General features: G+C 38.8%; 1 protein-coding gene across 1 annotated transcript in view; it reads right to left on the bottom strand.

Annotated features, from left to right (window-relative positions):
• Nucleotides 1–25,859, bottom strand: part of LOC147800454 (ubiquitin carboxyl-terminal hydrolase 34-like) — a 63,409-nt gene that overhangs the window by 25,009 nt on the left and 12,541 nt on the right. The window contains 17 exon segments of the mRNA XM_087140882.1: nucleotides 52–178; nucleotides 1,069–1,231; nucleotides 3,393–3,492; nucleotides 3,818–3,931; nucleotides 4,752–4,906; nucleotides 6,409–6,491; nucleotides 8,681–8,779; nucleotides 11,219–11,308; nucleotides 11,778–11,905; nucleotides 17,233–17,354; nucleotides 17,560–17,804; nucleotides 17,926–18,791; nucleotides 19,764–19,903; nucleotides 20,319–20,475; nucleotides 20,843–21,061; nucleotides 21,940–22,018; nucleotides 22,828–22,886. Coding sequence (XP_086997008.1) covers nucleotides 52–178; nucleotides 1,069–1,231; nucleotides 3,393–3,492; nucleotides 3,818–3,931; nucleotides 4,752–4,906; nucleotides 6,409–6,491; nucleotides 8,681–8,779; nucleotides 11,219–11,308; nucleotides 11,778–11,905; nucleotides 17,233–17,354; nucleotides 17,560–17,804; nucleotides 17,926–18,791; nucleotides 19,764–19,903; nucleotides 20,319–20,475; nucleotides 20,843–21,061; nucleotides 21,940–22,018; nucleotides 22,828–22,886 — 2,946 coding nt within the window.

The following is a 25,859-nucleotide window of genomic DNA, read 5'->3' as shown; positions in this document are numbered from 1 at the left end:
TTAAGACAACATCATCACAGGTTGATTGTCAAATGACTTGATGTTTTGTACCTTTTCTGTCCTGTTAGCCAATTGGCAAACTATTCTCAGTGTTTGGGAGTGACCCTCCAGTGGATGCCTTTTGTGACTAGTAATACCTCGGCCCTGTAGCTGCCACTGACGCAGGTGGTATGCATACCTTTGACAAATAAAATGTGTTTGTAACATGAGAAACATCCAACCCTGATCTACAGTGTTTTGTTTTTTACAAACGTAGACAACTGAATACTTCTGAATGGGTGATATTATTTCCCTGACAACTTTTCAAAGTGCAACCAAGAACATTTAATTAATTTCAGTGAAGATTTACAGCTTGACAAAAATCACTGGGAAGTTGAAAACAGGAAAATATTTTTTAATTTCAAAACAGGCAATGTGGAAACCATACCTTAAATAGTTTCAAATTTGTAGAACAAAGTTAGATTGAAAACCAAGTTTTTTCAATTGGCTAGGTTTATTTCTTAATCACTTGACGTCGGATGACGCATAAACACATACACTTTTCCTTCTCTGTACCACAGAGGATGTGTACACTTGTTTAAGAATTCTTGTTTCGTATCCGCAGTTGACGCATTAACGCATTTTGCTTGGTTGGGTCAAAGCACAAAAGATGATCCTACACTGCGACTAAATGGGCCAACCCCCGACCAACAGTAAGATGGAAATGCCTTTCTTGAGTAATTAGAATTGATATGAAGCACCCACACCATATACACAAGAGTTAAGGGGATAAAAGACCTCCTTTGTGTGGGTATGTGAATCGGCTGACATACGGACATGCCCAACAATTTTTACCAGGGCAGATGAAAAACACGGAAAAGAATGAAAATACTGATGCCTGAACACAAGAGCTGTGCCTCCCTACATGTTTGAAGGGTTGAAGACTTTGTGGGAAAAAAGCTGTCCCCTGCAGCTTTTTCAGGTAAGAAATTCTGACGTTAACTGGTGAAACAGTACAAATGGTATTACAAAAAATTACAAAAGAACCATTTTACTACAGCTTGAAAAATGCACTGCCTGATTTGCTACCTTTTCCTGAAGGCTTCTAAGTGAGTCTTGAGAAGAGTTAGTCCTCTCTGAAGGATCAAGAGGCTGGAGTCCTGAGCTACGTCTAGTTTAGCTGAGGCTTGGGATAAACTCTCCATGCATCGCTTAATAAACTCCTCCTCCTTCTCCAGGGAACCGTTTCCAGCTGCAAGCATCAGTTACATGGAAGAATTAAAACCCATGTCACTTTAATCTGTACTACTGTATTTATTCCTATTAGAAATATAACACTTACATAATTGGGCAAACTTGGACAAAAATTAAGACAAATCATGGCAGTTGACATGGCAAAAGACTGTGCATGACCATCCACATACCGTCATTTTCAGAATATAAGCTGCACAGTGTAAAAGCCGCAGCATACAAAAATTGCAAATTAAGAATTAAAGTTGGCGCATAAGCCGCATCAGCGTATAAGCCGTACCGCAGTGCTGATGATCCAACCACAAAGGTCATTGTGCTGCACCAGTTAAAGCACCGGTACAATATGTCAATGGTTCCACTACACATGCAATCCTAATAAATGTAAGACTGCAAACGAGTGCCACCATTAAAAATGAATTTGAAGTCTTTGCCCTTCTTTCCAAGCAGCCAGCAATAGTTATGCGGACAGGGATGTACAATACTAATAGCTGGAAGTCAGTTAAGTCAAAAAACCATTTTATCTTGTAGGCCAACTTTTTCTCACGAAAAGAATAGGCTTCTCGTACAAAAATACAACCGTATTACAAAATGTCCACAACACTACGTCCAATAAGCCATTTGCGAGTTAAATTTGAATAAAATCTGGTACACTGAGTTATCTGATTGCACATAAACGTAACGATTTGAATTTCCCAGACTAAAAACACTGTTGCTACACCTCGTGATTCGGGGCAAGCTTTTGTATAGTGACCACCATCTCTGGAATGGACTGGTTCCTTAGTGCCCTTCCTTATCCACTGAGAACAGTGTAATGTTGCAAGGCATCTCTTATGTAACTAAGCACAAGCTTGCTCTGAATCACAAGGTATAGCAACAGTGGTTTTAGTATGGAGAATTCAAGTTGTTATGTTCATGTGAATTTTGAGAATTCAGTGTACCAGATTTTGGTCAAAGTTAACTTGCAAAAGGCTTACTATCTCAAAGTTTTTATGATGCCTATCCAAAAAAACTGCCAAATTGCTTCAAAAATAGTAGTTGAAGGACCACCGCGAGACCTTAGTTCGATTCATCACACTGGAACGGGTTGTGTTGCACGTATGCATGCACGGTACGCACACATGCACGGCACGCACACTGCTTACACCACCCCACACCCCATCTGCAATGAATCCTACTTTCGGGCCAGCCTTACTATCATCGCAGACCCACTCATGGACAATCCCAATTCTGTCTCTTTCCGATAACCACGTGACCACAGAGAGTTATGTCATGAGAAAACCCAAGTGAAAACAAACCCAAAATTCTGTGGCATGTCACACTGAACACGATCGGGGAAAAGACAAAAGATTTGCTACACGAGGGTACACCGTTAAGCGGTTGATTTTTATTTACTTGTAGAAAGAAACTTAGTAAAATGATTATTTGTGTGCAAAAAAACACCATGAAAATGAATTTTAAAAACAGGAAAATAATTAAAGATATTGCCTGAGCAGAGCAAGTAAGGTTTGTTGTGGTTACGTACACATTTCATGCGACTCCATGACTCGGGGACTTCCGTTAACTTGAAATTCAGACAACTTGAATCTTCATTCACCAAGGTTCGAGTTATCAGATGTAAACAGCAACCAACAAAAACATGACTACACCACCTGCACACAGTACACGTTGCTTTGGCATGACTGATTTTATCCTTCAAAGGTTGCCGGATAAACCACCCAATGTATAAGCCGCAGAGACATTTTTCAGCGCGAGATCAACATATAAGCAGTAGCCTACATTCTGAAAATTACGGGACATATACATGTACTTTGAATCCACCAGTTGTTTTGGAAATTTTGTGCAAAAGATACAGACATATTATTTTAATTCACATGGAAAATGCCCACTAAAAGGTAAAAGTTGAAGTTGACGAATTCCTTGATTTCTCGCAAAGTAAAGATTTCGGGAGGATTCAAAGCAATTATCACCAAAAAGGTTAAAGAATTACGATAATTTTGTAATACATGAAAGACAACATACTGCAAGACAGAATGAATATTACTAAATTAATAACATGACAAGAAGATGTAAAACTACTGCAATATAGCCAATCAGCATGTCTTGATAGGACGAGTTGCCAACTGCAGAAGCAATTGGTTACTGAAGAAATCAATTTGAGTTACCATTGATATAGTATGAGTTGATATACTTGATTGCAGACAGACTAACATCAGTATTCTTGGCTCTTAAGGCAATTTTCCACAGATGATCAATTCCCGGCATCTACAAAAATAAACAGATACTTTAATGACAAAAAAAATCCCTTCTGTTGTGTTATCCTTGATGTTAACTAAATTAAGTTACACACACACACACAGAATTCAACTTTTAAAGGCATGACAATCCATATTAATTAGGTCATGTGTGCGTATGTATACTTCTTAGCAAATATAAAGACCCAACATTGCCATGTTAGGCAGGCATGTGCTCAGACAAGACAAAAAGGGCGAGACAAACCAGTCAATAATGCAGACCATAGGTCATCTAACAGCATGACAACCATCAGGCAGCCTGACAAGGAATACCATAAAAGATACAACTGCAGTACCTCTACTGGTGGACTATCATAAGATGATGAGCTGGCTAGCCTGGCTAAGCTACACAGCTGCTGGAAAAGATTCAACCCTGTCATACTGATACTTTCAGGTTCAAGTTGAGGCATCTGTACAAAACAGAACACAAAAAGATACACTTTGATAACACGTAATGTCTTATCGCAATCCAATGTTAATGGATTGAATTATCCATTCCAGACTAATGTTGAGGAGATGGCATTACTGCAGTAGCATCATTTTCACACGCATGTTTAAACTTGATGCGCATGTGTATGTACATGTAGGTATTAAAGTCCCAACACCCTAATGGTTGGATGAGTATGTAATGTACACATACCACCTATCAGTAAGTGTGTTACAACTGCAGTAGTGGCTTCTAGGTTTAATTGTTGTATTAATGTATACATAATTCTTTGTTCAGCTACGTAGGCATCATTACAGCATAACAAGCATAAATGAAAAACTGCATGCTGAAAAGTCACTATTTTCAGACAAAATTTGTAGTGAAAATAATTCACTGAAATGCAAAATGTTCAGGATAACTTTGCTCTTTTGTGTGCTCAATCAGAGCTAAAGTGTACATTCCATAATGACCTTGCCTTTTTGAAATAAACTCTGGCAAACTGGTTCAATGAAGTACTATAACATACATATACATGTACACAGAAGCTACACTGTGTGTTAGGTCTATGTCTTTGCCTCTTGCAAATACGTACATGTACGTGGCACTGACAACACACAAAGCCATAGCTCTGGAAGTCTATTTTGAACACCGACCTAGAGCATGTCTTTCCAACCAACCTTTCCAAGAAGAGAGTCCTCACTCCTAGTCAATATGGGGTGAGTTAATTTAGGTACAACAGTACCTGTCTTTCACTGACAGAACACATAATATCAGTATTTTTCTTTTGACCACTCCACCATTACCTTATTGAAGAATATGTGTTTGAAAGTTTCCAAGCCCAATGCATGCTGGTCTTTGTTGCCAGCCTGATTCAGGAACCAACTCAGAGCCTCATCACCACATTCTGGATCCATGGCCAAACATGTCCAAAGTGTGTCAACTTGATCTAGGGTCAATCCTGTAAGGGACATTATGTTCCACAATCAATTCTTTGCAGCAATGAATCAAGTCAATGGATAATCCAACTGCACATGCACTTATCAAGATTTAACCATTTTAATTTGAAATAAGAGATCTACGGAAACAAATGTACGTGTAACCACTTTATATGCTGATTGTCATTTTTGTTTACCTGTTACTAAGCGCAAAACTAAAATACAGTTCACAAATAACAGCATATCAATCACTGCTGTGAAATACGGTGCTATCTGGATGTTTCTAAATTTTGAACCCTCTGTGACTCAGCACAGGTAAAAAAGGTTATTTACCCCTAAACTAAAATAGTTGAACTTTGAAATAATAGGGAGGTTTCACACGCTAACGGTTACGTTTAGCACACCGGATACATCACCAGTTGGTGTGGTTTCATGACATCATACGCATGTCACTATCCGCTAAATGTACACACATCATGGACATCTCACTCGCTAAACTTAAGTACAAAATGCTTAGTCACATTTTAAATTTCCAGTTAATCTGTGTTACATTCTTCATGTATTCACGATCATCGTGAAAATTAACTTAGCGTATCCATTCACATGTGAAACCTCCCCAACGTATAACCAGCTGCAATCCCAAACTTATTTACTGTATCCCATACTATGAGTGTCACACATTCCAAACTTATCAATGTAACAAAAGCTGATTGAGAGTCTTCCAATTCAATATTTAGTGTTTAGGAATGTTTACAAGAGCAGCCTACACACATGGCCCTTCCAAGGACTGAAGACACAGTCACAAGGTAGTCCTTACTGTCACCTGAAATACATGTACAAGGCTTTAATTCAGTAACTGTCAGGTTTTCCCCATATACTAAACATTAGCATGTGGGAAATTTGATGTCAATTGTTGGTATTATTATAAAAAGCAGACATTAAACAAAGTCAATTTTGCAGTGAGCAGGAAAAATACACTTCTGACACACACTATGCAACAGTCTGAATTACAGTGTGCGTTATTTTTAAAACAGAACCAGCTCAAAATAGAAATCATCCTCATCAAATAATAGCTGGAAATGAAATGATCTGTAGCCTGGCAGCCTGACAAGTATGTAACTCTAACAAGCAAACAAACAGAAATCAGTCTCACGTCACAGGATCCCATTAAAATCTAGAGCTTTTCAAAATTTTTCACATTGTTACCTGCCTGCAAATTTTTTAGTATTTAGCCAACACTGGTGATTGAAAAATGAAATCTCTAATAGTACTGGAGGTGTTGAAATGTGTTTATTCCATGTACACCATTTACATGGAGATACGGTATAACATATCTTTAAATGTTACTATCTGTTGACGATTAAAAAATAAAACATATCTCTACTCTGAAATCTAGGTTGCACCTAAGAGCTAACCTAATACAACTAAAACAACTGGTGCCAACTTGGAAGCCTGCAAGATTGAATTCAATTTGCCAATAGACTAAGCACGTTTGTTTATTTCATTGTTAATGCTATTAACTTACTGAAGTGATCTGGCGAACCCAAAGTGGTGAACACACAAGTCAAGAACTGAAGTCTCGCTTGAACCTCTGCAGTATGAGTATACCTACAGAATATGCAACAAGCCAAAATGAAAACATTGGTATTTGTTATGGGAACACAGTTTTACTTTTATCATGAATTTCGACAGCCACACTACTATTCCCCTACTGAAAGGTTTTTTAAAAGAGATAGCATGAAATAACAAAGTTATATTTGTGTGCATTCTTGCCAAAAGCCTCTGATATAAGTACAAAGCCACTGCAAAATAACAGCTATATCTCCTCAATTGCAAGACTGCACTATTCAAGTACTACATAATCATACCTTATCTCTTTGGTTTATCCAACAAGAACAAAATGAGCAAAAATACAACCACATCATTTCATCCCTAATATTTTAGAATCCCCTCATCTGTGACTCCAGTTTACTAAATAATGCAATATATCTTAACATGTTTAACACTTTTAAAAATAAATATCTTTGCAAGACACCGAGACCAGAATAAAAGCAGTTATTTGAAGTCATGTGACAATGGATTTTCTGTGATATAAAATATATGCGTTTTAAATCGGGTTTCAGTTTTTGAAACCAAAATATCAGAATTCAAAAATTAGGACTGAGAACTTCTGTTTTTAATAAGCACAACAGGTACACGAAAAAAAACCAAAATTTTCTAGGAATGAAAACTTTCTATGAACCCTTCTAAAGGCAATTGATATCTTAATTATGCATCTAGGTTTCAGACTCATTCCAGAGGTAAGTGCAACTCCACTCAGCTGCATCATCCCTTTCAATTACCCAAACCATTTGACAACCAAAGAAAAGTACTGATTTTTCAAATATACATAGCAGGGATCACAGAGTCTGGGCCAATGAGATACTACGTGTACATACATGGTTAATCAAGCCTTCGGTTGAAATCGTTTTTCTGCTAAAAGAAAAACCTACACAAGTTGTTAACCCCTTTGTCCTCTCTGTTTCTTTGTCCCTTACGAGTTGTGTGGGCAAAATGCATTATTTTAAGATAAATCAAGCGTATGTTTTAATTTCCCTAAACCCAAGTCATTTGTGTATATGTACATATATTGACATACTAGCTACAAATATTTTGTATGGGATTTGTAATGGGATTACCAAGACGATCAGCTAAAAGGATTATCATTGTTTTCTCAATCATCGGTACCAAAACAAAAATTTATGCAGATAAGATCCATATCCCATGAAGCTACATGAACATGTACATGAAAATGTAAACCAAAGATGAAATTGCAGGATTTCAAAGGAAACATATTGTGATGAAAAAAATGTAACTATAACACAGCTCCAAGGACCCTAAATTTGTACGTGGTACACCTCTAAAGTTTCTTCAAGTAAATTCAGATTGTATTTGGACTGTCAATTTTTTTTCCGCAAGAAGATCCACATGGATAAACTCAAGATATCACTGGACATTCACTGGGCCTGAATGACAACTAGGCTTTGGCTCATCGTCACAAGTCATTAAAAAGTGGCTAATTAGCTTGATGTAAATGCAGAGCAGGATTGTCAATTTTTAGAAACTAAAGGGGGAAGCCAGAAAATACGGTATTACAAGTGAAAAATGTTAACAGAGGTCGTAAGAGGTTACAGATATAAAGATGGATACTTGAACTGCCTAAACCACCAAATTGTCAGAAAAAAAATGATTTCTATATTCATATGACTAAACATACAAATTTCAGAGGGGTCATTTCATTGAACTCACTGAACATACATGTACCATGTAGGTTCTTTTTGTCTCCAGACAACAAGGCATAATTTTGGCATTAGTTTACAAGCTCAACTAAACACTGCAACTACTGATGACAAATCCTTAAAGAGCATCTCTAAGTAAAATCGTTTTCTCTGATTTTTATCTGTTCAAATAAATATGGAAGCATCCAAATCGAACAGTGTCATTTGTCTTCAGAGCTCAACTATAACAAGCTTTAAAGGGCTTTTTCTGTTCATGCCAAGATGCGAATTCTTAATGTAGATTGCGTCACTCGGAGAAAACAGAGAAAAACAAGGGGAACCCTCGCCCTGTGTTCCTACCAGTGGATAAACCCTTGTTTTTGCCAAACAATGGCTACATGCATTGTGTGGCATGCACAAGGGTTTATTCACTAGGAACACATTTCTAAGACATCGCATGAAGTAATTCCAAAGTAATTGGTAATCAAGCAATAAACAAGCAGCAGACATCAGCACATTTGGTTGGTTAGTTGTACTCACAGTGATCTATCTTGTTGTATTCCACCCCTAACCTGATTGGTGTAGTGGATGAGGTTATTAAAGAACAAGTCCATCATGTGAAGCTCCTCCTCTGCCCACCTACAATGTCAAAGACAAACTAAATTCTTAACTCACATTACCATCATGTCTACCTGAACAAATTCATGCGGAGGCATTTCAGAAATGATTTACTGCATAAATTGGGTAACAAGTTGAGACATATTTCATGAAATTCATCCCAGGCACAAAGCCTGTGGCTTGCACAGTCCTGTTTGCAGGTTTCTTTCTCTAGATGACAGAATGACAATTTTAATAAATTAATGAAAAATTAAATGAAACTGACCTGAAGTTGAAATTTGATTGAAATTATACACTGCACTCTGGAGTGATATTAAGAATACATGGGAGTGGATCGCACATACGCAGACCAGCCTAGCAAATATGGGACAAGTCCAGCCCAGACCTCTGTACAATTCAATGGGAGGGTGGGTGTGAATCTAATTCTTAAGACATGTATTACTTCTAGACAGCTGTGAAGAACTTCAAACTTCAACTTCAGGTAAAAGTGGTTTAAGTTTTCAATTCTACTCTCTCCTCTGCAGTTGTGATAACAGAATTCCATGGGACTTCAAAGCCAACTGGGGCTGTCTTGTAAAAAAAAATCCTAACTAAAAATAAATGAAACTAAGGATGATTATGCTCCTTCCAATTCACTTTGTTCTGTTTATTCCTGAGAAAAAGTTTTCTTTCAGAGCAACTCGTAAGATTAGAATTTTTTTGCACAGCAACTACCAGGTCCTTCAACTGAGCTCCTATGTTTGGATAAAACAATTCAATTGAACATGAATACAAGAAAAATAAAAAAAGCCAGGTAATACCTGAAAAATTGGTTCTTCAAAACATGGTGTCCAAATTTAGATAGCAAAAACGGCAGTACAGAGGCAATGGCTATGGTATGCATGCCCAACATAGCCAAACTAGACATGGCCATGGTGGTCAGTTTATCAACACATTGTGTTCCAGCTTCTTGAAACTCAGATTGAAACTTATTGGTTGTAAAGTCGTTTTGCATCTTGTTAACTAGTTTGGTGAGGTAGAATCCTAAATTCAAAACAGCTGTATGAACAGCTTGAAGACTTTCATCAAATTTCTTTGTTGGACCTTTCAAAAGACTAATTCATCTAATTTAACTGCAGTCAATGCGATACAGTTTTGAAGGCACAGGATCACCACCGTAATTTCCATAACCAAATTGTAGTTCATGCCTGACGCGAACGTTTTAACTCCTCCTGCTAATGGCTCAGCAAAAGGCAGCCTGGTATCTTCTTCTTTAAGTACCTTCAGCTCATTCAGACGTATATAGTATTTGGATTGTTGCTATTCCCAGGCAAAGAAACTATAGCACAATCGGCACTACCACAATCAACATCACGAACATAGCCGCTATCAGCTTTGTCATGTATGTTATTGCCTTGAGAATCCTCATCGAGGTCATCATGCATGACCAGTGCAGCTTCATCATAATCACAATCATATTCATCCTCATGGCACCAACCAGCATACGTGTATGTACCAGGGGTATCACATTGCATTTGGAAAAATGGTCCTTCATCATAGTAAAAATGATCCCAACAAAGTCCATGCTCATGCTGAGCAGTTTTGGCAGCCTTCAGCTTGCCAACTTGGCCAGTTAACTTCAGCACATTGGACATTAGCAGGTTGATATTTTCATTCAGTTTGTCGACTGATTCCTCAGTCGTCTTTGTTAGGATATTTGTAGCACATAGAAATTTACGTGCAGTTTGCTTCTTGCCGCGCAAGCTAACATTCACTTGGGATATTTCATCATCTTTCCATTTCTTTTTGGGGGTCGCCATTGGCACCCTTTTGATCTTTGTCATGTTCACCACCTTTGACCATTTTGCTCAGTAAAGGATAATGCAAATGCCTGAAACAAAAGCTGATGTCAAAATCTTTGACCGGGCTTCATCTAGTCTGCATAACAAAAGGATTGCAATCTGGTTGGTGCATCGCGATCATCTCCCATAGAATTCCATTATCACAACTCTAAAGGGCAGTGTAGAATTAAGACCAGCCAATGCAGAGTGACAACAGAAATTCACAGCTCATTCACTTATGAGAGATTTCAAGAAATGCCACTTCATTCCATTAAAGTTTTTTTTTCAAAACAGTGGGCAGGACTAATTCAACAACTACTTTGTGATCATTTTGAAATACACAGCCTGTGGCATCAGTAACAAATGTTTTTAAAGAAATTACCTCATGATAAATATCACATCATGCAACAAACAAATCCTTTGAAAAAGACCTTCCAAACACAGACTTGCTGCCCTACACCAGCAACTACATGTAAACATCAAACAACTATTAAACATAATACGAAAGATACAATTTATGACCAATTATCCACTCCACTACCTTCAAGCGATGCATGCCTGAAAATTATCTCTCACGCAATATTGACAGCAACTTATATTTTATGATCACAAGGCACTCAGCGACACACTGCAAACTTACATAGTAATCCAGTGAGTGTTGTAATTGTTGCGGTACTGTTGAAAGGACCCAAACAGCTTTGGTAAAAGACGAAGAGACACAACTTCTGACCTGTTCAAAGCATCAAACAAAACCCTATCAATACAGGAGGGGTATCAATCAAATAAATGATGCCTTCAATTTACCTTTTGGACAACTCTATTTTACTTCTTAACATGATCAGAGCAGCTTTGACACCTTGCAACAATCAACTAGTGCTTCAGCATTCAAAAGTTTTATTTCTTTATCCGAAATACAGAACTATGTTCCATTTCCTTTCCAAGTTATGAACATGGTACGTGTAAAATGTACATTTTTTTAGAAATACAATTACGATCCACAACTTTAATATTGAGATTACTGCTCCTATAATGCAAAATACTTGCACGCATCTGTGCACTCCTAAATGAGCTCACCTCACATTGAAGAATGTAATTTGCTTTTCTTTCTGGCTTTCAAAAAGAATGTGGATGATGGATAACGTGACAAAAAAATGCCTTTTCAATTTTCAACTTCATTTTCTTTATTTAAATGTGAATACCTGTTGTTCTTCAAGTTTTCTAAGCAGCCTTCCACAAACTTCATGCGAATTTCTCGTTCAGGAAACCAGCAAACCAGAGAACAGAGAAGTTTTTCAGTTTCAGCTGCAAGTCCCTCACTGAGATGGATCTATAATAGCGATATTAACAGGAAATATTAAAAATGCGTTCAACTGACAACCTTTTTTTAACTGTAAATAAAATGTCTCCAAAATTCAACAATTTTTATCACCAAAGAAGAATGATGTATTTGTAAGTACAAATGCCCCATTATGTCTGATATAAACTCACAACTTTTAATTCATAATCACGGAAAGTCTCCATTGGGAAAACCATTTCTCTGCCATATCAATAATGACCTTGATCTCTGAACTGCTGAGTCCAAAACCAACAAGCTTCCAATGAAAACAAAAACCAGCTTACACATCACGATTGATGCTTGTATGTCTAGTCCTCAAGTTACAGCACTTGGGAAAACTTAGCAAATATGCACCCACACTTACCTTACACACCTTGTGTGGACATTCCTTTCTTTTTCATGCAGTTAAGAAAACTTAGTGAACATACTCGTTTTTCTTGAACTGGGAACAAGATTTTCAGCTGGCTTTTTGTACAAGGTTTCCTTGACTATTCCTCTTCCTTTTACAACCGATGACCCCTACCCCCAAATGCCTCTAAACTTCTTTTTCAGAGAAGAGGAAACGTCCTTTGGACATGTGTAAGTTCACAGAAGGTCTTTCTTTTCTGCATTGAGTGGACATCTTTTGTTCACAAGTCCACACTAGGTATGTAAGGTAAGCACACCCAAAAACACAGGAGAAGGCAAATGCAGCAGGCAACTTCAAGCTTCATCAGCGGACCACAACAAAATAACTAGTGTTATACATTCCCATTACTATGCTCCATAATGGCATTTAGCCACATAAAGTGTGTTTTTCACATCCCCACCTGTTCTCCCATGAATAGTATGCATTTGACATTAGTCAGAGCACTCTCCTTCACAGCGGTTTCTTTTTTTGGATACTTAACTTAAAACATTAAGTCCCACATACAATAAGTACAGTCGACTCTTGTTACGAAATCCATGAGTCTTGTGGGGATGTTCACTGTATCTGAAATTCGTTGTAGGCGTAACTCAGTGCAATGGCTTAGGTGTATGGTATGAATAGGTCCTACTGTGTACAGTGCTACATACAATGTACATTTACATGTACTGTACATGCATACAGGTGAACGCGGTTGATGTTAATGATATCAAAAGATTACTTGGTTATGATTTATCAAATATATTGTGATATGTTCAAAATGATAAACACCACTGTCATATGAAAACATATTTAATGTACATGTGAGATAAAAAGCAAACACATGTACAGTTGACTTTCCTTATAATGAAATCAGCTATAACAAAATTCCAGTTATAACAGACACACATCTTTGGTGCCGGCAAAAATGTGCACACCTCAACGGGGAAAAATCTGTTACTGCAAATCCCAATTGTATTAAATTCCTGTTACAATGAAACGTTTCTGTGACTCTGTAGCCCAAAAAACATTGCTGACGACCCATTTATAATGAGCATTTACGCATGCGCTAAGGCAATGCTGCACTGGTTCCCACAATCGCGAACTACTGCCAAAGAAATCATGCTGGAAATACCACCACCAGTTACGTACATGTATTGTTGCTCTACACAAACGCAGCTCAACAGTTGCACGTCAAAAGCCATTGCCGTTACAAAATTTCTGCAAGTAAATTCACAGAAATTGATCTCCTGTCTGTGTTTGCCTCTTCTGTGTTCATGGATTTGACTTGAGGTTGTACTGCTTGTACTTAAAGTGAACGTGTTTTCACAAATTTCCTGCTTAAGCACAAGGTTTAGCACCCACCCCTCCAAATGCACACACACGCTTACAACGTGCTATAAACTGACATTGTTTGCCAGTTTCCTGTCCTGATGAGTAGCATTGTGCACGATTCCAAAATTCGATGATTTTTAAAAACTTTTTACAGCAGCACCAAAACACAAGAATCCCTTGCCAATTCCGAAAAAAGACACCCCAAATGAGTTCGCTTCTGAAGAGCCAAACTGATCGCCCAACACTGAATTATTCTTAATGCTGCTAAATAACTAGTGTGCCAACCTATGAGATTGTGCACCTGCATAACGTACCTTTTGAAGACATATTTGTATCTTTTCAATCACAATATTCCCTTAAGACATCATACTTCTTCATTGACAATCTCGCGCAGGTGCTCGCCTTGTTGCACGAGTAAACTCAGACTATTGATCAATTATCATGGTCATTCGGCTAGTGTCAAACATCAAAAGACACATGGAAAGTAAACTAAAAATGCTTCCCCATGACAGAGTTTGTGTTGGAAAGACTATTTACATGGGTGGATCCTTCAGTTGACGAGTCTTCACATTCTGTCAGGTACACACAGGCCGACATGTGTGTGCCATTATGTTAGCTTCGTCACGGTCCTCATTCGTGGCGATCAAAAGTCTTTTAAAAATCCCTGGCCTGATGCTTTTGTTTGCTTTGTATCTTCACATGTACATTAAATATGTTTTCATGTGACAGTGAAATTAATTATTCTAAACACATCACAGTATATTTGATTAATCATAACCGAGAGATCTTGACATCGATCACATTCACGTGTATTAACATACAGTACATGTAAATGTACACTGTACATGGCGGATTTTGTAATAACGAGAGTCGACTGTACCTGTAAAAGCATTGAGCCGGGGATTTTTTAAGACTTTCGATCGCCATGGATGAGGACGAAACCAACTTAATGGCACGCGCATGTGGACTTGTGTGTACCTGCAAGAATGTGAACACTCATAACCTGAAGCCCCCCTTCCATGTAAGTAGTCTTTCCAACACAAATTGTAAAGGAGAGACTTTTTATTTAATTTTCCATATGTCTCTTGATGTTCAACACTAGGTGCATGACTATGATTGATCGATAGTCTGTGTTCACTTGCCCACCGCGAAGAAGCATGATGTCATGAGGGAATATTGTGATTGGATAGCTATATCTTGCAAAGTGTACATCATGTGAGCACACAATCTCATTGATGGGTGTGCTTGTTCTTTTAGCAGCAATATGAGTAATTCAGTGTTTGGCGATTAGTTGGGCTCTTCAGAAGCAAGAATAGTTGAGGGAACATATTTGGGGTGTATTTTTATCGAAATTGGGAAGGAATCTTTTGTTCTGGCATTGCTATAATCTGTGTAAAAAAAATCATTGATTTTTTAAATCAAGCACTATGCTAGTCATGACAACAGGAAACTGGCGAACAATGTCGGTATATCACATTGTAACCGTGCATGATGCATCTGGAGTCGGTAAACCTCATGCTGCGGCAGGAAATTTTGTGAAAACATGCTCGCTTCAAGTACGAGCAGTGCGGCCTAAAATAAAATTCACAAACACAGAAAATACAAACATGGACATGAGATCAATTTTCTAACAGCAATTTTTTTTTTTTGATGTGCAATTGTACAGCCCCATTTGTATGCAATGTAGTGTAATGTACGCCGCTATTTTTGCCAGGATACGTACACTGACTGGTTGCCACATTTCCATCATGCCTTTTTTCGGCAATGGTTCGGTGCGGCAGGAACCAGTGCAGCACTGCTTCAATTGCATTACGCACATTTTCACCACCGAGATTCGTAAACACTTGTTATAAATGGGTCATCAACAATGGTTTTTCAGGCAACAAAGTCACAAAAACCTTTGATTGTAACAGGAATTTTGTACAATGCAATTTCACAGTAACAGATTTTCTCCCCATAGAAATGTGCACATTTTTGCCAAGACCACAGATATGGGTTTGTTATAACCGGAATTTTGTTAAAGCTGATTTTGTAATAACGAGAGTCAACAGTACATGTAAAATAGTTTCTTATATTGTTCCTTAGCATGCATGTGGAATTTTTTGTGAAGCGCAATGGTGCATGGAGTGCACAAATGGAGTAAAAACAATATCAGCCACTGCTACAGGCTCTCAGTGAGTCTAACGAAAAATTCCACTTCACAAGAACGCTAAACCTACATGCCGTGTAACCTCAAACCGAGGACTTGAAAGCGGAAAACACAGATGTACATTATAAATCTCATTCTCAGCAATTTAACCACATTAACTGGAATCCCCGGCAGGGAGAGGTTAATTCTGGTAGTTTCATGGCTTTCAGATTATCAGAGTTTAAGATATTCTTCATAATGTCCTAGTGGTCACTGGCACTGTTATCATTAACCACTTCCTGCCGGGGATTCTGGATCCGGACACGTATGCTTTATATGTGTGGCCAGGGTCTCCGAACTCTGACAAAGGGACCGGGGCCTGGAAACAAAAGACCGTACTCGGAACAAAAGATCAGGCTGCTGGGAATCACCGACATTTTTTCACCCTTAAAAGAGGAGACAATCCAGCTTTGTTTTTAAACAGTATACCACGGTTTGAGGTGTTTAGAGCGAGCGGATTACCACCGGGGACAAAATCGTTCCACCACCGCAGCGATGAGCCACACAACACCGCTACATGCTTATCTGGCCCCTACTGAAAAGAGGTCAGCAGCACACTGAGCCAGGTTCGTGAACAAAAGTTAGTTATATAACACCGCACAATCTGGGCTCTTTTTACAAGGCTACAGGCCTGGCTGAAATACTCAAGTGTCAATAGATTTTGTCTGTCAGGCTAGAGTGGACACCAGACAATCCTTCACATGTTTATAAGTGTCCAGTAAACGAAGATACGAATTTTTAAAGAATTTTGAAAACACAAAAAAATGATAAATATCCCACCCCAGCATCATCAACATTGATAACTGCCCCGGCAGGAAGTGGTTAAGAACCTGTCTATCATGCATGCATCAACTGTTTGATTCCATACACTGTCCTACGCACAAATATTAATGGTAATAATTTATAAAATATTAAATGACATATCCATGGTTATTCTGTAAATGACAGAATATATGTAGCCTTGAAACTTCAGATTATATGTTGCATATTGAAGGTGTATGGGAAATGTAAAGTAGGCTGCTGCATTGATTGTAACGATGTACAGATGTAATGTTCAAGTTTAGTTCCTCTTAGAGCACTATGATGGGAATGCATCGCTCATGAAGAACATACTTGCCAAATCCACAATGACAAGGATATACATGTAATGTAACATCCAGGGTGACTTCTTCAATGATGAAATGACAAAAAAGTTTACCAATGTGTGTATGGGAATTCTACACTTTCCCCAGAGTAAGAGCTAATAAGTCTTATTTTAGAATTTGTTTCAAGTTCCAAAGAAAAGAACCTATTACTTCATTTTAAGTGAAGCCTTGCATAAGTCATTTCTTCTTGGTTCAATCTTTGCAAGTCTTGCTCAAGATGCATAAAGATGTAATCACCAATAACAATGCAACAGGTTTAATTTACCGCATTTTCATCCTGTACTTGGTCCCAGAGCAAGGTGTGGCCTTTCTTGCAAACATCATCAAAGTTGAAATCTGCAAATGGGGTTGCAATATCCTCCTTCTCAGTATGGTGAGAGCATGTACCTACAATAATCAGACACAAAGATTTCACATTATCTTCCCTCAATAAGCAATGGATGATCTTAACATATTCATGTCTTCAAATTCTAAGACAGAAAAAAAAATGAAATTTTAATGCTTCCAAACGTATGTGAAACTCTGCCCCTTGTAAAATAGGTTTCACAGACTGAAAATGTCACTAAAGGGAAAAGAAGCCATGTTTGATTACTTGAGAGGCGGCTGCGATACACAGGACTAATATCTGGCAAGTGATGATGGTGTCTATGGCGATGTGTATGCTGGTGATGATGTATAGAGCTTAGGTGAGCACTGAGCTGCACCATCTCATCCTCACATGCTGAATCCTCTTCTTCCTCCCCATCAAAGTCAGCCATGTTCTTTTCAGACTTAGCACTAGCCTGGGAGCTACTGCAAGACCCTTCCTCAGCACTGATCAGATCATCCATGACATTGCTATATGGGGGACAAGAAATGGAACAGGAAGGAAAGTATTTCAGAAAGTGTTCCGAAACAGATATTTTCGGCCACATACAAGAATGCTAAAATATTGTTTTGTAATGGCTGAACGACCCACCTTCGAACTGTGTGATGGTGTGGCAAGTACCTTCTGCAGTCATATACCTCCGTTTCCAGGTTTCTATTCCTCACATAGTAATCTTCAGCTTCCCTCGCCTCCTGAGGCAGCTGCCTATGGTCTGATTGAGGAGAAGATGGTAATGATCCTATCACTCCTTCGTGATGTACAGGAGTCCTTTCAATCTCTACATCAGCATCTTCAGTCTTTCTCTCTTCTTCCACTTCTTCCTCTCTAGCTTCCTTTGCCTTCTCCTCCAGTTTTCCCATCAGGAGCTGCTTTTTAATCCGTCGTGGCCGAACTGTAGCTTGGAAAAAGCGTCCATGCTGGATTCCTTCGCTCTCCTCTGATGTTGCACTGTCACTGATATCTCCACCTTGAAGGCATTTGCGTAGGTGGCTCTGATGTCCCAATAAGGTGGATCTGTGCCTGTCAGAGCAGCATGGATGTCTCATTCCTGTCCTCTCTTCATCTTCTTCTTCACTCTGCATCTCTGCATCACTTTCCTCACTAACATCTTCATACTCACTTCCAAGTTGTGTCCCATGCTCCTCACTTTCTTCAGTGACATCACTATCACTTTCAGAGTTTTCTGGACTAGTCACCATAGCCTCATTCTCTGAATCAATGTTATCTGAGTCATGTTCTGTTATTGAACTTTCTGATCCATCCTCGGCCGGTCTTGGTTTTATGAGCCTTTTGCGTCGACGGATGGCTACAGCTCTGAGAGGTTTGTGTGAATGGTGGGTGTTACGAGAGCCAGAGGGGTCACTCCTTATTTCAGGCCGAGGTTTCCCTTTGGATGTTTCTGGTTCTTTCTCAGTAGTGTTAAGAGACTTGACCCTGCTGGCATCTATGCTATCATCCTATAAAAAATTTACATGACAATTGTTCAAGGTTTTCATCACAGTTTGATCACAAAACAGAAGGGGAAGAAGACATAATTTCAATCAAACTGCAGTGCAGCCTCCTTCCCACAAGCTGAGTGCACGTTCCTTCACTAGCACCGGCTATAAAGTAGACAACAAAATGACGCTAACTAGTTATTCAGATCGAATATGCATAAATTGAAATTGCAATGTGCACACACATGGAAGGGCAGAAATAATGTGTAAACAATTTTTTCTAGACTGGCATGCCTTTATCAGAGTATTAGAAATAACCACAACTTGAAGGAGATGGCTGAGGTGTATATCTATAGCGGTTTTAATTTCAATCTCCAAAATACATGTAGTTGAATATTTCAGTTACAAAGTACCATGAGTTATAATTGGCAAGGCATGGTAGTAACTATCATGGTGTAGCAACATCAGAACCATGGGAATGAAGTTGACTGCAGTGATCTTAGTTACATACACATGAAATGCTAACAAAAAGAAACCACCTATTCCTAAATACCGATGGCACAGCTTGATTGTAATTTCTTTTCCAGCCTTACATTGACTATGTGGAACAAAAACAGACAGTTGCAGTGTTATACAAATAATGGATATCTGACTTAACATTTATTGTGCACAGTTGAAGTCCGTCAAAATTGACAAAAATACAGAGGTAGATTCTGCCATAAATTTGTACTCCCCTCCTTTCCTGAGACTTCCACTTATGACTGTCTTTAAGGGCTTTGGAAGTTCCCATACTACGAGTATTAAAATTAATCTCTCACATACAATTTTGTAAATTCCAACTTAATCATCTTGTTGGCTGCTGTATCTTATCTACATTTATTTAGTTTCCAGCCAATCTGTCCAGAATGAATAGATACCCTGGTTTCACCAATGTAGCGATCTCATACGGGCTGGTTTATCCTCACTCTTCCTCTGCATTAGGATCTAGCCTACCTCTTGGTGATGACTGCAATGTGGAGACTGATCTTCTATGACACTTTGTGGAGTTTCCTCAGTGTTATTATCATCATCTTCTTCCAGCTCATAGATCTCTACCATGCGGCTGTTGTTGCTATTCATGACACCAAGATGACCTGGGAATGAAAGCAGTCTCAAATTCCATTAAAGTGTTGTTTCAGGGCTGTTTGGAGTGAAGTAACTTAAAAGCTGAAATGTAGTTAGAAAGTGATGCAGCCCAAATTCCTTAAGAATTATTTCCATCCCTTTTTACATCTCTACACTGAAATGTCTTATTTTTCATTTGACATTAGAAAGACAGTTTGTGTATATAAATAATTTAAACTTGGTGTTTTTCTAACCCCACTGCATAATCTTATGAAGTACCAGACTGTTCATTTCATTATACTAATTGCTTGTTTGGATGTCTGACCTGACCTTGAAGTTACATTTAACTCGAGTGGCAAACACAGCTCAATAAAAGTGGCTGACAAAATGACTGGTCAGCTTAAGTACACAGACATATTGACCAATCAACTGGTTGAATGTTACCTTTGTCTGAGCCCATTTCTAGGCTGCTCCTAAGTAGAGGAAACTCATGCTGAGAATGTCTAACATCTGGCCTCAATGGAGTAGTGGCACTCACTGCACTGCTGGAGATCGCACTTGTCCAGATACATTTTGTTATTACTTGAGAGAGGTACAAGGTCTGAAAAAAAAAACCCACCTCATCATGTCATACCTTTATGCTCTGTCTATAAACACTTTAGACTTAATTGTTGTAGTACTTGTACTCCTGCTCCTCTTAATGTACTCATCCTTGCATGAAAAAATGCCATGTACTCGTACTCATACCCATGTACTCACACTCGTACTCAGAGAACTGCATTCCTTTATAGAACACTAGAGTGTAACCCTAAGATTTAAATTTCTCATCTCTTGGAATACGTCCACGCAGATATGTGAAATCCATTACAAACAACACTAACAGCTGAAACATTTTTAGTGAGTCTACAAAATTTTCCAGTAAAACCAAACAGGCAAATTTCTACAAAATGTAGACGAGGGAATCTTACCTGCTCAGTGTGTTCTGAGGGGTGTAACCGTGACACCAGTTTCAACAGATGAAAGAGCGGACCAGCCTCAAGATGCTTGATCAGATGAGGGAAAAGATCATGAACATAGCGGCCCGAATGCTTGAGTTGAGTAGCTGCCCAGATGATGTCAATGTGTTTAGTAGTCAGTGCACCCTCAGCTGCTAGGAAGTTGAGTATGATCTGGCACTGTTTGATGATCTGTTTTGGCATCCAAAATAATGAATAGGATTTTAAGATTAAACTACAGGTGTTTATGACTGTACAACCTATAGCCAAGCTACCTGAGGTGTTTATGACTGTACAACCTATAGCCAAGCTACCTGAGGTGTTTATGACTCTACAACCTATAGACAAGCTCCATGAGGTGTTTATGACTGTACAACCTATAGACAAGCTACCTGAGGTTTTTATGACTGTACAACCTATAGCCAAGCTACCCGAGGTATTTATGACTGTACAACCTATAGCCAAGGTATCTGAGGTGTTTATGAATGTACAACCTATAGCCAAGCTACCTGAGGTGTTTATGACTGTACAACCTATAGCCAAGCTATCTGAGGTGTTTATGACTGTACAACCTATAGCCAAGCTATCTGAGGTGTTTATGACTGTACAACCTATAGCCAAGCTATCTGAGGTGTTTATGACTGTACAACCTATGGACAAGCTACCTGAGGTGTTTATGACTGTACAACCTATAGCCAAGCTATCTGAGGTGTTTATGACTGTACAACCTATGGACAAGCTACCTGAGGTGTTTATGACTGTACAACCTATAGCCAAGGTATCTGAGGTGTTTATGACTGTACAACCTATAGCCAAGCTATCTGAGGTGTTTATGAATGTACAACCTACAGCCAAGCTATCTGAGGTGTTTATGAATGTACAACCTATAGCCAAGCTATCTGAGGTATTTATGAAAGTACAACCTATTCAATGAACCACTGAATCAAACTATTTTTTACATGTTGAGAACTGCGATCAAGATGAAAAATAGGATTTGTTAATTTATGCCTTCTATCATCAAATTCAAGAGATATACATGAAGAAATACAGGTTGTATACTTTGACGTTACCTCTAGATGCATGTTTGGTCCAAACAGATGTTCTACCACCTCTTTCTCTAGAAGCCAAGCAGTCAGTTGGGACCCAACGCTGAAAATGAATAGTAAGGTACTGTGCTATTGGTTTCACTCTAAAATTTACACTGAGAAGACCACTGAATTAAAAGTGATCACCCAAAAACATCTTGGGAAGTTAAGGGCTCATTATATAGGACAAACCCAAATGGGCTGGTCACATCATCATCATCTCATCATACTTATGCCTTCTAAACCTGTGAAAACCACCCATTCTAGGAATCATAACCCTGAATAGCTACTACAATGTAACAGGTGATGGGATTTCTTGGACTACAACTATGAATGTGTGACTAGTGCATCAGGGTAACTGTAGCCACCAAAGCCATATACCCATGACACACAACAGTCTGATGATAGACACCCTCTCCATAGCCACAACACAGCCATTAATGGATTGCTATCCACACAACTGCTTCCAACAACCAATAAAGAACAGTCATGGAATGTGAACCTATTGTATTTTTTAATGAGTGCACAAGTTTTGGAAAGGACAAGCTTCCTCTTCTGTGTTGTATATCTACATCTGCACATGAACAAAATGGAAACAAATGGGTACAAACGGATCCCCTACAATGGGAACATGACCCGTGGGCATGTCAGGGGCATACCAAGGTTTTAAAAACACTGATGGTCATCAATTCTAAAGGAAACATACCCCCTCTCCAGCCCAAGGACTGTCATTAATAGCAAACGGAAGAAGGCATGTCAAGCAAAAATTGAAAATGATGACAGTTAGAGATCGACACGCTCCTCAAAAGTCCCTCATCCCCTTACACCCAACTTTCTCCCCTAAAGAGAACCACATCAAAATGATTTACTTACTTCTCTATGTCTGCCACTGATTCATTGTTGCAAACTTCATTAAACATGTGAATCTGGCTCTGAAAAAGTTAGAAAGAGCTTCCAATTTAGAGGTTATTTGCTGCCACGAATTCCTGCAAAAGTATGAAATGCCTGAAAACAATTGGCTAAAAATAGAAATTAAAACTAAGCACCAACCCATCGTTCATGTACAGTACAATGCAACTAGAACTTAACCCTGGAAAAATGACTGGGGGGAAAAAGGGAAAAGAATTCTTATTTGCAGGTGAATTTCACATTTTGACTACTACTTTTCCCCTCTGCGAATGTGCAGTGAATCTGGTGCAAAAATGTGCAAAGACAGTGCGAAAAATGTGCGAAAACGGCGTGGTGCAAAAAATTTGCAAACACCCCGCGAAAACTCTGTGTGCGAAAATAATGAGAAAATTGTGCAAAAATAAAACAAAAACTGTGCAAACACAATGTGAAAAAGGTTTGAAAATGTTGATGCGAAAACTTGCTCGCCTAGGCCGGATAGATTCTGGATGACATTGACATCAGAGGCATGGAGCAAAAACACACTCTCGATGGATGTGAGTTGTGGTTGTGTACTGGGCCTATGTGTAGGGACCATAAAGGGCCACTGCAACCACATTTGTGCGCATAAATCGTTTTTGTGTACAAACACGTGGTCGCTCATTTCCCTGTAGGCAGGATGCAGTAAACTGATTTCTATGCCCCAGGGACCATACTATTTTTCATCAATTTGTGCACGAATAGATAGGATTTGAGTTGCCCAAACTCTTCATTGAAAATTCTGTGAAAAAAGGTGAATTTTTCTTAAGGTTTGATCTGCTAAATACAGAGATTTTTTTCAAGCAGAATTACAGAGGCTTTCTGGTACATCAAATGAAACTAGATCTTAGTTTTGAAAAAATTGGTCAGAAAGCGCAAACCAATGACGTGCACTGTGATTTTCCAAATGGCAGTGGCTGGGCTTGCATGAACGGCAGCATGTCAACATTACATCCACACGCGGTAGCTTCATCAATGCCGCCGTACGCAGGCGGATACGGACTGCCTTCTAAGATTTTGTCAATGATGTCATGAGTTATGGTAATCACTGTTTTTATTACTGCTTTCTAAGAGAAATAACAAGTATTATGATACTTGGTGGCTCTTCTGACTTTGTTCTTCTCAATTCTTACTAAAAAGACTGTTCATTCAAACACAAAGTGTGGTTGGGGGAAATTTTGGCAACTGTCCAGCTAAATGTACTTGTGAACTTCAATCAAAAATTGATTTTTGGGGACTGTGGTTAATTTTCTTCTCAAGTGGGTGAAAGGTGTTAACATTTTCCATTTGTGAAAAAATGTGTGAATTTTTCCCGCCTATGAAACATAAGCCTGTTCGATATGACGATATTTCATGATATTTCGATATGATGCTGATATCGGAAATCATATCATTTGTAAAAACACATATCGGGATATCGTGCAAATCGATATGCCGAAAATTAAAGATGTACTGTACATGCACATAGGGACGTCAATGCACCGCGTGTTGAGCCCCGCATTACTGCATTTAGGCCACACAAATACTCCATTGAAAACCTCAAACCACAAAGTCACTGTTGGCCCCAGCAGCTGCAAGGGTCTTACAAGTATTAGGGAGCAGAACCAAACCAACAGACTGTACGCATGTGTAATGTATTGTACAGTAAACTCCAGCTACGTCAGACTGGAGGCATGTGTCATGTATTGTACAGTAAACTCCAGCTGCGTCAGACTGTAGGCACATGTCATGTATTGTACAGTAAACTCCAGCTACGTCAGACTGTAGCACGTGTCATGTATTGTACAGTAAACTCCAGCTACGTCAGACTGTAGGCACGTGTCATGTGTTGTACAGTAAACTCCAGCTACGTCAGACTACATGTTAAGTTTATTCAATAAGGCGAACCCCAAAATGGACAGAGCGCAGAGGGGTCCCTGGTATTGATGTACTCAACCACATGCATGCATCAGTCGAGCCGTGTGGGGCTTGTCACTTAACGTTTCTAGGCGACCACGGCGAAGGAAACCGATACCGAAGGGCAACATTTTTATTGCTGACTTACAAGAAGGATTTTTTGTGGTCTTGTAGAAAAGGGACCAAGTGAAACATGCCGACTTATGAGAAATAAAAGACGACTTAGAAATGAGGCGAGGGTGTCAATACCAGAAGCCCCTCTAGTAACACGCATGTGCTCTGTCCATTTTGGGGGTTACCTTATTGAGCGAACTTTACCACTAATGCGTGCAAGGAAATGGCTTTTTCGGTATGGTGCCATGATATGATATATGATGTCCACAATTTCCATCTTGAAATTTGCTTTCCACCAGCATATAAGAGTTCTAAATGTAGAGATAATACATGGGCCTACATGTACATACATGTGGCTCTTGAGACATAATGTTGAGTTTGGTCGTGTTTATTTAATGAATGGAAAATGACGATAATATCAAGTATCGGGATGCTTTTTCATGATATCCCGATATGAAAAGAACTAAATATCGAACAGGCTTAGTGAAGTTTTCCAACTTGTGAAAAGCTTTCGCACCTGTGAAAAGTTTTCACATGTGTGAAAAACAGGTGTGAAAATTTTTCCTAACTGTGAAAAAAGGGTGTGAACATTTTCCCACTTGTCAACATAAGGTGTGCACATTTTTCGCACTGAGGGGAAAATTTTTCACAATTTGTGAAATGAATATTCATTTTCTTGGAAGGGAAAAAAATTTAAAAATTGTCCCACTTTTGAGGTTAACTTTCAATTGCACTGTACTGTATCTTGCAAAAATATGTAGTGTGTATAAAGTCAAAAATAAGGCATTTCATTTTGACAATAATTTGAAATCCAACTCCGAAGTTGTTTTTTAAAAGACATCTCCAGAAACTTCCTAATTCCTCCACTGCATAAAGGAAACCAAGCCACATATCACAGCGAATATGCTTGACCCTGCTCTATCCTTCAAAATCCTCCAAACCCTCCTGGAAGATTTTGAAAGATCTGA

This window comes from Acanthaster planci, linkage group LG01 (assembly GCF_054643075.1).
Source record: "Acanthaster planci isolate LZ-2023a linkage group LG01, COTS_SCS, whole genome shotgun sequence".
NCBI lineage: Eukaryota > Metazoa > Echinodermata > Asteroidea > Valvatida > Acanthasteridae > Acanthaster > Acanthaster planci.
This window is presented reverse-complemented; position numbering and strand designations above follow the sequence as displayed.